Source organism: Pempheris klunzingeri, chromosome 5 (assembly GCF_042242105.1).
Source record: "Pempheris klunzingeri isolate RE-2024b chromosome 5, fPemKlu1.hap1, whole genome shotgun sequence".
In the NCBI taxonomy this organism is placed as follows: domain Eukaryota; kingdom Metazoa; phylum Chordata; class Actinopteri; order Acropomatiformes; family Pempheridae; genus Pempheris; species Pempheris klunzingeri.
This window is the reverse complement of record NC_092016.1, coordinates 23,308,929-23,324,060: the sequence shown is the minus strand read 5'-3', so window position 1 is coordinate 23,324,060 and position 15,132 is coordinate 23,308,929. Positions and strand designations below refer to the sequence as shown.

The window sequence follows — 15,132 nt, the reverse complement described above, 5'->3', positions numbered from 1 at the left end:
CTTCATTAAACAGTATCAGTGGACTTCTCATCCTGGTGGTCCAGAACCCCACGGGGGTGGCACAACATAACTTTTAAGACTTTGTAGGTTTATGGATTCATGGATCAAAAGGAAAAATCATTAAACTTTTATTTAATAATTTTGTTAAATGTTTTCTTTTCTTCTTCGTGAAATATTCAAGTAAAAAACATCATCATCACAAACACAAACAAACGAGGAAATATTAATTCATCATGTGCATATGGAGCCAGTGACAAAGGTTTTGTTTGATGCATTAAAGGCGTCAGACTGAGAAGCACTGGCTACTTCCAGCCTGCTGACAAAGACCAGGAGACAATGCAGCAGACTGTTTGAGAAAACACTTTATGTCCTCAAGGATCAAATGATGACCTTCCAAAAATATAGTCTTCATTATTAATAAGCACTACTATTAGTACTACTATTGTGGAAAAATTGAAAGGGTCATTAACTACGTTCTGTATTAAGACTGTTATTAGTGTAGTTATGGGCCGTTATACCCCTAACCTATTTGTTTGATTTTGAGACTTACAAATACTGAACATATCACTAAAGATAATCATCAGCCAGATTGTTTATTGAGATTAAAATAACTGCAGTGATGAACTGCTTAGATTTAATCATGGGTTAATTAAACCATACTGTTCCAATGGAGCTCAAATTTGTAATTTAGCAGATCATCAAGGTATGGCAATTAAATCACTTCAATCCCAAGTGCCACTGATGTGAAAATGTGTTAAATTAAAGGAATCCACCAGACCGTGTCACAAGAATGAACACCACTGGGCCTCACTTTAGCCAAACACCGCAGTCAGTGTCGCCCAGATAGAATATCAAAAACAGTCTCTATTGTCTCTGTAACACGGCTGGGTTGTTAAAGAGCAGCGGACCATGGGGATGCCTGTAAATCACCTCTGTGGTGTCAGGTCTGAAGACGAACACTCTGGGAGTCAGACTGGGGCAGGCCTATGAACCAGCACTCTACGCCCTTGACTCTGGTCGGGCACAAGCTTTCATTATTTTCTTATCTCTTTCTTATCTCTAACAGTTTAATGGTCTAAAAAAATGTCTGATTTTAAAGAACAAATGAGAGAAAGAGAGAAGTGGGAAGAAGTGGGAGTGCTGGCTTGTGGGTGAGAGACAGATAAAGGGCAGAGTGGAGAGGCTACGAGTGTTGCACATCTCAGTACCTGCAGCGACTTGAGCTCTTCTTTCAAGCTGTTTATCTCCTTGTCTTTTAACTCAGCACTGACCTGGTATTTCCCCTGAAATGTTATATTACTATTGTGAGTGTCAAAAAAGTAATAAATACCAAAGCACAGCACAGAGGAATCCGCTCCATGAGCCAAGATTGTGCAACTGCGATGAGTGAATTTACAACACCACTAAAACATTAATCGAATAAAAATGCTCTGAGTTATCACATTGAAGCTTTTGGAAACGAGCTTTTCATACCTTCTCCTCCTCGATGTTTCTGATTTTGGCCTGAAACTTGAGAATAGAAAAGAAATGCATTGTTACAAGTCTTTTTTTTTAGATGTTTTAGATACTGTAACCATATAGTAAAAACACACCTGCTTCTTAGCATTGTTGAGTGACTCTGTTTGCTCATTTGCCACCACTTCAATTTGATTTCGTAGGGATTCCTGTCAAATGGTAAAAGACAAAATCATCTGATGATCAATAAAGTATAAAGAACTAGCTATAATCTTTTGTAAATGTCCACATAAGTATTAAGAGACAGATATTGAAGAGGTTCATGTAAAGCCAGCAAGGTCCTGCCGCACCTTCTCCCACTCCAGCTCCTGTTTCTCCAACACCAGTTTACCGGTGTGATCCTCAAACCGTGTCTCTGCATCCTGAACAGTAGAAAGGCATCATTTAGTAAGGAATAATTCACAACCCCACACATGGGCAACCTGGAGAAACTTGCTAATTCGGATGGTCTTAGCAGCCCTGGCACAAGCTGAAACTCCATTATCTCTTTCATTCTTTTGGCAAATAAGTGTCTGGAGTTGAGCCAGAAATGCAAACTGCAGTAAGTTTGCCCGGTTCATTCCTCCGTATCTTTTGTAGAAGCACAGAGAAAAAAGGAACATTAGAGGGGAGGTGATATTTGTGGAGAGCCATCCCTATCCTCCCTCTTCTCCCAGAGAAGGCAGGTAAAAGTCAATTGCTCTCTATATCCATGAGACTTTTTTATGTGTACGTGGGAGCTGGTGAACTCACTGAGTTTATTTTATAAGTTCCTATTAAACTATGCTACCAGCGTGGCACTGAATTTGAAAAAAAAGGAGTGCACAGGAGATAAAGCTGTTATTTTTCCACTGAGGAATAATTATTGTGTATGTGTGTGTATGAGTGTGCGTGTGTGTGTGTGTGTGAGTGAGTGTGTAAAACTGTGTTTAAAAGAACAATACAAAGCTTTATAAGGCCTCATAATTCACATAGATCAAAATAGGCAACTGCAGCTCAACTTAGGGCTGAGGGCACTAAAACGTATTAATTTATATGTTGCTAAACAATATCTCATAATGCATAATTTAACTTATTATGTGAAAATTCATGAGTGTTAACGTTATATACTTGCCATGGCTTTTCATTGCTATGCTGTTTTACTGCTGTTCTAATGGATGCTTTTTACTGGGCGTTAAAAAAACGTAAAGAAAAAAAACAAGTTAAAAAAAAAAAGTAAAGGTTTATTTATTAGTCTAGCAGGAAGAAGTTAGACACAGTTTTTCATATGTGCTATTGTGATATGTCACAGTTGGTCTTCATTTACGTCTCACTTAGCATACTTACTCTCGATTTGAATATTAAACTAAAGCTAAATGCTATATGCATTCCCCCTTAACAGCACCTTTTCCCACATGTAGTGCTTCCCTCTTTAGTCCTCCAGTTTCTTTAAAAAGTCTTTCAAAAAAAAGAAAACAAATCTATTGGAATTTGACCTGCTCAGGAATGTCCGGCACCATCATGTCATCCTCTAGCTTCTCACCCCTCCACCCTGTGAACGACATAACTACAAAGTGCTAGTTTGATAACAGCAGTGCCCGAGGAGGATCAGACTGATGTACCATCTTATATTTGTGTCCCAGTTAACATGATGTAAACAATAAAAACCAAATTGCAAAAAAAGAGTAACATCCCATTTTTGCTCCCCTAACCTTTAAACACTCAGAGTGTTGTCAGGTTGAAAGTATTTGCTGGAGGGCACAAAGCATTATTTATCTTAGTTCCTTTTACAAACAAATTTCCTTTCTACTTATTGGTCAGGGGCCAAATGGCTTCTGTGACCCCCATCTTGACGCAATAGGCATCAAACCAAGCCGGCTTCTGTCCAGGTGGCCATAAGGGGCAGCAGGATTCCTCTATGGACACCATAACACCAAATCCTCTACTATTTCTTTGAAATCACACTGTTCTGTAGCCAAGCAGAGAGCCAGGAGTGTCTAAGTGTCTAAGTTCTGCAGAGTGCTCAGCGATGTCATGCAAAGGAAACAAGCAATGCTTAAAAGCTATACTTTGTCATTTCTTTTAGACCTACACTGTAAATTCCTTTATGGTGGTTCAACTTAAAAACATACAGGAAGTTCCTCTGCTGCTTTATGAACTACAGTAACTGAACGTAGGTTGGTAGGTCGTCTTACGTGTTTTGAAAATGTAAAACCACCTGAGTTAAAATAACTGAAGCTATTTAAACAAATTCAATATATCAAGCTGAATCAACAACCGTTCATTCACACTGACATAAGTTACAGTAAGATCTGCTTTCTTTTTACGTTTTCTCAGTTCCTAATCTGATCTCATCTGTAGCTGCTCCTGCTGGAGCTCCATTGGACAAGATAGTCAACTCCAAGTATAATGTACCAGGCTGCTTAAGGTGGCTTTGTTTTTAATTAAACGTGTGCATAAGGGGGTGGGGACAGGATTTAATACTATTGTTCACGACGGTTCGCATTGTTTTCATTATTATAAAAAGAACCTTGACTTCATCTAAGATGACACACAAAAAGTTTCCACACTGTACAGTAAGTTTTCTTCAAACCACAAAACTGGAGAGTTTTAACTCTTGAATAATACATGCTGGGAAGTCTATTCTGTTAATTTCATTGAGAGCAGAGTAGAATAAGTCATGTGCATAAGAAATGAAATGATAATGAGGCAATGAGAAATCAGTGATTATTTGATTCCACTAAATTTCTGCATGTTTTACAGGGTATCATCTGTACAGCTCATTTTCAGTAACTGTATGAACAAATTTGAATGAAGCCAAAATAAAATACAGTACATTTAATTTTTCGTTCAGTCCATCCCAACCTGGATCAATAGACAGTACATAAAAAAGCCAGACACCTGCTGGTGCTCACAATAGGTACAAGCATCAGAAACTGTGGTGTTATGCCCTCACAACAACTGTATTTGAAATTAAATCCGAAAGAGATTTTTTTTTACAATCCTGCGTCAGTATATAAAGCCACACACTGACGGCAAATTACAGTTTTTACTGTACCCTCCGAATATGCAGCTCCTCTACAGCCTCAAGGAGATGGGATTTAAATTCCAACAACTGAAGTAAGATGGTGCCTCCACTTTCTGTTGGACAGCGAGTGCTGGATAGAGACAGCTCCTGCTCCAACGCAGGTCCTCCAACCTGCGTATGAAAAATAATTGCTTCTACTTTAACTCAAATACGTACCCAATCCAAAAGAAATACATGAGGTTGTCCTACAGCTGAGGCTGTAGGACAAAGACAGTGAATGCTCAAAGTCATTTCCCCCTGCATACAATAAGGAGGAGTAAACAGGCTGACGTGCACAAAACAGCTAAACAGTTTTAATGAGTGACTCATAAATATATAACCACTGCAGGTGTCCCGCACCTTTTTTTAAATGCATATCAGAAAACTCTGAGAAAACATTTCATGATTTTTCCTTGTGTGAACAAAACTGAGGCAAATACAATACCTAGTAATCATTTCGATCAAACGTTTCTTTAATCTAATCTTAAAACGAACAAATAAATCAGCTGTCAAACGTCCTTGGTTTTGTCTTCTACTGTCAGAAGTCATAACTTACAGTGGTGTGGGTGGGGAGTGTCCCAGAGTTTGCACTGAGATCCATCTAGTTGTTTCAAGGCGTGCCAAGGTCCCTCTGGCCCTCTGCTGACTGTTAATCAAGGGGAAACAAAACATTGTGCTGAAAAAGGTTAATAGAATTGGCTGTTTAATAAGCAGTGACACTCTGCTTTTCCACCTATATGCTTATAATTAGTTCATCATCTGCACTTTTTACTGCTAAATGATTTTATTAGAAATAATAGGCTGGCACATTAAAGCCTCATAATGTTTCTCAATCACTACAATCTCACCTAATGGTTTTGAAATGACCATTAGGGTTTTTTCTATCTTTGTTTTACACCACTTCCACTGCAGTGAGAAGATAATACCTTGATAAGCCATCTAGGTTCAAATGAACCAGCCCATTGACACTAATAGGGGTCACAGCAATAACAGTGAATGGACAAATTGCGCTGTCAATGCTTTTTAAATTATCTCGGTTATTTGATTTGAACTGTGGATGGTCCTCTGCAACTGTCTCTGTCCCCTCAACATAACCAAGACGCTGAGTGACACACACACACACACACACTGCGTACACACACACCTACGGGAAAATATGACTATTTAAGTGGGAGGTCTCCACTAGCCACTGATCTCTTAATAGAACGGACCTTTTTTCCCCCATTTAACCTGCACTGGTATCAATCATGTTGGAGAATTAAATGATCCCTGCTAAAATTGGCTACTATCATAAAATGACAGTGTGACCTCAGGCTGGGGAGGGAGGGGATGTGGAAACGTGTGTTAGTGTGTCAAAGTGATGGTGTGCGCGTGTCTGATGCGCACACTGTGAATGTGTATGTGACTGTCAGTGAGGGAGTAGACTGCATTGTCTTTATTCGCTTCTCCTGTGATTCAGTTGAGCAGGCATTAACCACCATCTCTAAGCCATGAAAAACAAAATAAAAGCACTGCCATCCATTAAATGGGAACATTTCTATCAAGCAACATGATGTCTGTATTACCTTTGGCTGACTGATGTTAGTTACTGTTCTGTAATGCAGGAAGGAAAAGAAACCACAGTCCTGAGATTGTAATACAAGTAATCACAGTTCAGCTAACAGCAACGTCACAGCTGAACTACTGCAATACTGGTGTAAAGCACTGAGAGCTTTTTACACGGAACACTTAATAAGGCTGTTTATCAGTAAAGGCATTGAGCACTAATACTGCTCCATTCCCTGATCATATTGCAACTATAAGCAAATTAATAAGCTCTTTATGCTAATGCTAATGCTAATGCAGCTTTGAATTTTCTCAATATTAGGTGCCAATCAGGTTTTGGCTAATGAAGCTTATTTAGTCAGACTTCATTACAGTATAGATAATGTACAGTCACTTTGACTTTGTGACAGATGTTCTTAAGTTAATTACAACCCAATTTCCAGTTGAAATCAACACCAGACTTATATATTAGCCGAAACCAAGAGCTAACTCACAGCGAGCATTAGCCCCTAATTTAATAACATAAACCTAAAAAAATAAAGTAGCTTGTCCATTAATTTTGATATATATAATTTCAAAATAAGCACCCGTTTCTGTGAAATAAAATGTTTGCTGAAAGAATTAGTTTGGTAAAATTGTGGTTTGTTTATACAGACACTTTACCGTTGGTGATTATCTCAATGAGCAAAGATGGCGGCTCCCCGCAGCGCGCCCCTGCTGCGGAACTGCCTCCAAATAATGGAAGAAGAAGAAGAAGAAGAAGAAGAAGAAAACAAAAAAGAAGAAGAAGAAGAAGACCTGTTATTGTATTCAATTAATCCAGTATATAGTTGGTGTGAATGCTGAAAGCAATGCTGAAAGCATTCACAACATATTTAGTATTCTGTGGTCTCGGTGTCAGTTTCATCCTGCACTATGAAGACATGACACCACAGCAGGAGGACACACCGGGATCAACAGTGTGTGACTTCGGTGTGACTTAGCGATTGGTGCCCTCTAGCGGTTGAATTAAGAAATCGCACATGAGCTGAGGGCGCTTCTGCTTGGACGTGGTTTGTTTAACAGGTTCCTGCTTGTCTACCCTCCTCCTGGTATCAACTAAATAAGCGCTTCTTCAGCCGCTCTCCCATCGTCTGGTGGACATGGCCTCGATAAAAGAGAGAGCCGCGGCGTTGAAGCTTGCAGAAAAACTGTGTGTGCGTCCTCAGGGTGAGTGAAACGCATTTGAACGAGGTGTTGGTGTGTGTGCAGCTGGTGGAGGCCTGTCCATGGTAATGATCTTTTATCAAGGACAACTATAATGAACTGTGCACCCTTGAAATCCCCTCATTGTTCTGGTCAGTCCTCACTGACTAATAATCATTCACTGCTGCTGACTTTTAGTTACTAGACTTTAGTTTTCCTCAGTCTGACCCTCATATTCCTCCTTTCTTATGCCTCAGATTGTCTCATACACACCCCCCCCCCCCCCCCCCCCCTATTTATCTGTACTCCAGGTCATCTGTAAAATATGAAAGGCATTTGTTTTCCTCTGGTTTTCTCTGTGCCTTTTGTCCCAGCTCATGGAGCAGCCAGTAAACCAGCCCAGTCCTCCTCCATGTGGAGTGGCCTCATCTCCCACCTCAGGTCCTCTGTGACAGTGAAGCGCAGACGAGTCCACCTCAAGTCTCACAGCGACTGTTTCCTCGGCTCAGAGGCTGTCGATGTGGTGGCAGAGCACATTAACCGTGTCAAAGGCTTTGAGGGTGTGTGTCTGTTAGCCAGTGTTACATTTTACATCAAATAATCGGATGAATGTTTTCTCCTAAAGCTCCATTTGACCCAAACCATCTTCTCATCATTCTCACTTTTTATGTGTTTATCTCTGAACTGAAAGACATTCAACAAATCGCCACTTCCCTTTCTGTTGAAGGTGCCAATGTGTCTCGGGACAAAGTGGTGTGTGTGTGCCAGGCTCTGTTGGACTGTAATGTGTTTGAGGCGGTGGGAACCAAAGTGTTTGGCAAAGACAAGAAGCAGGATGTGTTTCAGGACAGCAGGAGTGCGCTTTACAGGTCAGACTGCACGCACAAACGCACTCATAAGCCCGTCTTTACTTCCTCGCGGTCAAAATCGGTGTTAGCACGGTGGCCTGTCATTTTACTGTTTTTTTACACACAGGTTTGCAGGTGTGTGTGCTCCTTCAGTCGATGAGTTGGAAAGAGGTGCACTCGTGAATGGGATCCAAAAACTCTTCTGCAGTGCTCCCTCAGATAGGTATTAAGTCTAAATCTTTTCATAGCGTACATTAAACACCCTGAGTTCCCAGTTTGTTAGTCACATTTCTATCTCGTACGCCAAAGGAGGAATAAAGTGTCCAGTTAAAGGCCAAAGTCTTATGTTTGACTGTTAATTAAGGAATGTGAAGATGGGTTCAAAATGTTGCTGAATGTGTGGCCAGGAGCCCTGATTGAAATGTCCTCTGAACATTAAGAGCACAGTTTGAAGCAGATGACTGCGTTAATGTAAAAGTGTCACATGTGAGTATTTTCTATCATAATAGTGGTATATATCGTGATAAAGTGTATTTTCAGTGATTTGGATCATTGCCCACAATGGTTGAATGGAGGCAGAATTATTAAGGGGAGAGTAGCCACTGTGTGAACTGCACAAGAAGGCAGATTGTTCTCGTCATCATGTCGTCTAACCTGTGCTAGAATCCTCAAAATGCTTCACGACATGTCAACAATTCGACCCATCAGCGGCCTCTGTTTTGCATTCCAGGCAGGCAGAGCAGACGTGTCCCACCGGGTCACATGTTCAGATGTCCACCCCTGTCAGCGTTACTCGGGCGACCGTAAAAGCCAGCCATCGGGACGCTGCTCCCGGCTCTTCCAGCCTGCTGGTGGAGCCTCTGGTGGACAGTCTGAGTCCCAGCAGAGTGCAGTCTGATACTGTTTTACCACAATCATGTGAGATGCTGCTGTTCTCGGCTGTGTGTGTGTGTGTGTGTGTGTGTGTGTTTCATCCTGTTGTGGTGTTGGTTTTTGGGGAGACAAAGACGTGCCCATGCCTTAATGTAACAAGCGGTAATTAATTCTGTCTCTCATCACATGGCAAAAGGCAAGAAAATGCCCAGAAAACCTGAAAATGCTCAACTCTTTCAACCTTTATCATGACCAAAGCTGTGTTTATGTTCTCCCTGGGTTTTAAGAGGCAGATCTGAGTTTTACCAAAGTACACGTAAGGACATCATAATGCCTTTAAAGAGTTTTTGACAGAAAATCACTGTCATATCATCATTTCATATTTTATTAGCCCTTCAGTTCAATTCACTTTAGCAAAGTTCTGAAAACTCTCATCCTTTAAACTGACAAGATGATTGGAAAAACCCCTAAACGTGAAGTGTTCTCCGCCCTTACATCAAAGACTAAACATAAGGAGAGAGAGAGGACAGAGAGGAAAGTAATATCTTTCTATGCAAAAAGGCCGTACTCTGTCTCTCCCGGACTAGAAAACAGTACAGCAGGAACGTTTTGTAATTTTTTTTTGGTCTCCACCCCCCCAGTGGTAGACGAGGTGTGGCGGGAGCAGACTCTGCTCAGGCTGTTGGAGCTGGTGGAGCTCCCCCTGCTGGAGGGGCTGCTTCAGTGCAGCCAGACCCCGTCCTCTCCTCCCCCATCAAAGCTGCTGGCTCACAGTAACCCAGACCTGATCTACAGTAGCAACCACCTGGACCGACAGATCCTCAAGGCCCTCAGGGACTCTCAGTATGTTCGGTGTTTTGACTGCTGAGCTAATTTCCCCAGTCTTTAGGGCGAGGCTAAGCTTGTACTGTCCTTGTTTATTCTCCTGTATCGCTCCCCGTCCCTCAGAGAGGACCAATGGCTCCGAGCAGCTCTGGACTGTCTGGACTTCCTCCCTGATCAGCCAGTGGTGGAGCTGAGCAGGGAGCTGCCTCACTGCTTCCCCCATGATCAGGACAGCGCTGAGCAAGTGCCAGCTGAGAGCAGTTCACAAGATGGAGGCAAGTGCTTTTATGAGTGTCAGAATTGGGGGCTGGTCCTCCAGAGCAAGTATCTGCTATCTCACAAAGGCCACAGACGGTGGTGCCACTACCTGACTGAGCCCCGACTTTTCTAACTTTAATCCTCCTCTTTAAACTTTATATCCCCTCTTGTCCGCTCTGTGTGACAGGTTCGTGTCAGAAGCGTTCAGCTGCCACTGTTAACAGCATTACAGTCCAAATGACCTTTTCTGTATTTGTGGCTCCAGTGCAGTCTCTAAGGTCTGCGTCCACCCCAGTCAACAACGGCGACAAGCAGCCTTGTCTCTCCCCGACTGGTTTGGCCCAGTGTAAGCAGCTGCTCTACGGAACCCTGGTGAAGCACTACAGCCACACAGACAGGCCTCCACTGCTGCCCCAGAACATGAGCAACATCTACACAGCCATCACCGAGCTGCTGGGTAAGAGCTGTGACTCAAACTGTGGTTTCTGACACTTTCTTAGATTCATGTTGTTGTATAAATGAACCAGGAGTTGTACAATAGCCTCTTTTCTCTAGCCTCTTTGAGTCTCTCTTGTGCCCCCAGTCAGCGCTAAATGGGGCACAGCTCTTGAGGCGCTGCAGCTGTGTCTGAAGCTGCTGCCTCCCGCCTGCAGAGACGAGCTGTGCAGGCTGCTTGCATTCCTGGCTCTGGCAGCCGACCCGCAGGGGATACAACTGGACAAGGAGGTGAGAGCTGATGACTTAATCTCCCACTGGATAATGCATTTTAAAATTCTGAACAGGTCGTCACCGCGGCACCACTTCCTCACCTGCCTTCAGGTAGGGAGATGAGAGGAAGCTAAAGCAGAGGGCTTCAGCTTTACCACAAGCTTTTTACTGTAATTTGACATTAAAGATGTGCTGCTACACCTGTAGATGGAGAACAGACAGGCAGTGAAGAGGGCTTTCTCTAAGGCGATTGTCCACTGCAAGGATCTTTCAAGGGAGAAAGAGGACCTGATGGTGGTCTTCATGCTCAGCAACATCAAGGACATTTTTAAGGTGAGGAAATGCTGTCAGAATACACTGTACTTCTCCTGTCCTCGGGTCTTTACCTGGACTCGCTTAATAAGCCACGGGCTCCTTTAAGGTGAAGATTTAGTGTTGCATCTAGATAAAGTTTGGAGACTCACAAGGCTCAGATTGTCAAGCCCAGGGTTGTGTCCTCAATCTCATCCTGTTTACCATAAAGCAAACTTTACTTACTGTCTTTATTTGAGTGTGGAATGTATGCACTAATGTCCCCAGAGCCCCCCGTGAGCAGAGGTTGTGCTGCCCTGACTTTGAGTGCCAAATATAAGCCAAGCTCTAAAAACACTGGATTCTATGTCCCACTATACAACTGATTAGGATTTTTCCTGCTTTTTTTTTTTTTTTAACTACACGCCCACAATGTGTAATGAAGCTAAAGTAACCCTGATGACATCACTATTATATCATCAGGCTTTATACAACTGTATAAGCAACTTTTTTTTCAACAGAGCTTCCCTCGCCTGCTAGGCTGACCTTTTAGAGTGAAGTCAATAAAATTTTAATTCAGAAATACCAAAACACGTGTTCCTTTTAATGAATCATCTCAAGCTCTTCCACAAATATCAAACCAGCAAAGTCCTGACAAGGTCAACAAGTGTAGGGATGCTTTTCTGTGGTTGTAGCAATGAAGAGAGGAGTCCAAGAAGTTTATGTAGGTGTACGAGCTCGGAGTCCAACATCACAGGCGTAGATGACACTAAGGAATACAGAGTAAAGCTATCACATTTATAGGATTCTACAAACTATATCTGGTTTCAGATACATGAGAGCATGTCCCAAGATGGACTTGATCTTTCCTTAGAACAACCAGTTGTCCAGACAAAGTGGAGTCGGAAGAGTAGTACGCTGACTTGAGAGTAACATATATACCATGTATGACACAAGTTCCTACAGAATCATGTTACATGAGAAAAACCTTCTAACAACAAGGATTTGTCATATTGGTCTGAGACTGACTTTAAAGTGTTTGTTTGAGCTCTGACATTCAGTGGTGCTTTAATCATTGTCATGAGAGCAAATTGCTCAAATTAAGTTGCCAAATATGGTTTAGAATATGCAGTCACAGGCGTTTGTGTAAGGACTCAAGTTAAAAGGATGACTGGGGACTTGAATTGAATTTTTCAAGTGTAATTTATTCGACAAGCCATTGTTCATTGTTTAATTGTCATTAAATCCTTTGCCACCTAAATTCTCTTTACTCCAGGTACCAGCAGCCCTGCACAAGGGAGTGAGCGACAAGCTGGCCAGCATCGTGCAGGGGAAGCAGCCAGATGTGACTGGTAAGTGACCAACAGCACAAAACACACCGATCAATACATCATTCTGCTTTAAATAAAAGAACTTTAAAAAGTCAGAATAGATGGATAAAAATCTGACCATCTCTCTGGCTTGTAGCTGCTGCTGTACTGCTGCAGAATTCACAGGTTTGGTTTTTCATCAGATCACAATAAGCTCTAAATCACACCAACATGACATTTCATTACCTGGAAGAGCTTATTAAAATGAGCCATAAGCTGCGGGTCATACCAGACCAAGTGGAGCAGTAACATCCTGAGTGTACTGACTAATGCATTTTTTTCTTATGAACTAAACTTTTCATTTGTAAAAGGAAGAATGTGTTATTTCTTTAATTGTTGTCAAATAAGCTCAGACAAAACTGCAGAACTGTGGTCTTGTGTGTTCTTTCTCACTGATGTCCCATAACACATGATTTCCATGACATTGATATCTTAAAAATTTATATTATATATATATTTTATCATAGTTTATCACACTTTACATTGCACTGGTTTCCAGAAGTCTGTGAGCACTAACAGAGGAGCACAGATTACTTCCACATGCAATATTTTTCTTTTTTGTGGTTGAATATATATTTTTGAAATATTTTACAGCAGTGGCTAGATCCTGGAAGCCTCAAGTGAAAAATTATTATCAAATTATCACACACATTTTTAAACATCGCAGACAATTGGATATTACAATTGCATACAGAGTGGAGCATTTAGCGGCTAAAGAGCCTAATATTTTGGTGGAGACCAAAACAGAGCTTCAAACTGAGTGCTAATGGTCCCCTGTGTAAGGGATAAAATGTTAGTGTTGTTTTTAAAGCTTGTTCTGAGGCGGCCAAAACTTTGAAATGAAAGCAAGTTTAAAGTCCCACTTAGTTCATGATTGTGATTAACTGCGAGCTACTCTCTTCTTACTCTCTGTTAACACCGTTGCTCTCTTCTGTCCTTCAGGCTCTACCTTCTGTCAGCAGGTTTCCAGCAGGACTTACGCTGACTCTACAAAGAAGACCACCAACCAGGAACTGTGGGCTCTGCTAAACAGCATCCACCTGGACACCAAGCTCCCTGCCAAGGAGAGAAAACGCCTACTGGGACAATTTTACCAAGCCCACCCAGAGATATTTAACCAGTACTTTGGTGAATCTGCTGTTGGTGTGCTGTAGATTTGTGAAGACAATGACACAGGCGCTGATGTCTCTAATGTCTTCTTCAGTAATGAGATTATACCTTATCACATTTTTTGTAAATACTTGGTCAAACTACCTGGCTTAAAGGAAAAGTTTGTGACAGGCAAGACTGGAGATTGTAAAGATACATACTGTGTGGGTAAAAACACCTCCAGCATGTCATTACACCTGTGAGTGTGTATTTGCTTTATTATTGAACAAAATAAATAAAGAGTTGCTATCTTCTTGGACTTTTGCATCAAACATTTGCATTTAGAACATAAATGATATTCCCATGATTAAGCTTGACCAGGTGTTATATTATGGATGTGAGGGTTAATTCAAAACAGATGGATCAGAGTAGAGGAGAGGCAGCAACAACAGAAAGAAGAGCTAAATCCATTATGTGCTGCAACAAAAAGGTGCCATGGTGAAGGTCTGTGGATACGACGCGTCCTGATGCACCAAACCCCCCTGTGAGTGTTCCTATAATCTACTTGTGCTGCAGTCTTAGAAAAACACAAAAAATGCTTTCATATTGTGAACATTTTTTTTTCTACCAGATTCTCTTGGACATTCTGTGGATATCTGAGAAACTAATGGATTTTCTGAGTGCAATGTTAAAATTGAGGTTTCAATATTAACGCTTAATCCACAGTTTAATTTAGTGAATTGGACATAATCTTAAAATCAAATCTGATCTCGACACAAGTTCACACAAACTGTCAGATTTTATCCTTTGTAACATCTGCAAACTGCACAAGAAGAATTTCCTTGTTACGTCATTTTGTAAACTGAACTGCGTAACAACTTCCCCTCCACTGGCAGCCTCTCATAACTTTGGGGTCCCTGCGTCTGGCGTGCGTGCGGGAGAGGGCTCGGCGGTGACGTCATGTTATAGCCCCACCCAAAACAGGAAGAGCCTCCTGGTTAGCGGCACCATCTCAGAGGAGGGCTGCGACGGTAATCATATACAGTTTTCTAACTTTGATTTAAATCCTGCACAGAGTCTGGTAGTGGTGAATTAAACCTGTGTTCTACATCTATCCGCTGTGTCTCAGGCACTGAGGAGTAACTGTCTCATACTGGTTTTTTTTAAAGTCATTGTTGTTGTTGGCAGACAGACGTGTCCCGCTGCCGTACAGCTAACTCGTCTCCAAGCTCGGGGCTGCTGGGCCGGCTACCAGGTCAGTACCAGGTCAGTACCAGGTCAGTACCAGGTCAGTACCGTGTCCTCGGGCTGGGCTGTGATGGCAGCCTTGGCACCATGAGGCTTTGTTCTGTGTGCCTCGTGTTCACCACCTCAGTCCGCTTAGCATCGCACTGGCTCAGCTGCTCCTCTGCCCCCCCCTCCCCCTCCCCCTCCCCCTCCTCCTCTGCCAGTGTAGGTGATGTCACCATCTGTGGATCACAATAACAAACCTGCATCCCTCCTCTGGTCTGGACTGTCAAGTGAAATCCCATCACAGCACAACCAGCTGTGTGATGTGATGCAGCAGCACTGAAACATCCCTGCTGTTCCATGTTCCACA

The 15,132-nt window shown here is 42.1% G+C and overlaps 1 protein-coding gene across 1 annotated transcript; it reads left to right on the top strand.

Moving 5' to 3' along the window:
* Nucleotides 1-7,227: 7,227 nt before the first annotated feature.
* On the top strand, nucleotides 7,228-13,597 carry LOC139201895 (DEP domain-containing protein 7-like). Its single transcript, XM_070831337.1, has 12 exons — nucleotides 7,228-7,294; nucleotides 7,645-7,830; nucleotides 7,998-8,139; nucleotides 8,246-8,341; nucleotides 8,849-9,036; nucleotides 9,633-9,834; nucleotides 9,940-10,091; nucleotides 10,370-10,531; nucleotides 10,658-10,800; nucleotides 10,990-11,115; nucleotides 12,350-12,425; nucleotides 13,386-13,597. Exons 1-12 carry the CDS (start codon nucleotides 7,228-7,230, stop codon nucleotides 13,595-13,597), a joined length of 1,752 nt encoding a protein of 583 aa, XP_070687438.1.
* Nucleotides 13,598-15,132: the final 1,535 nt, after the last annotated feature.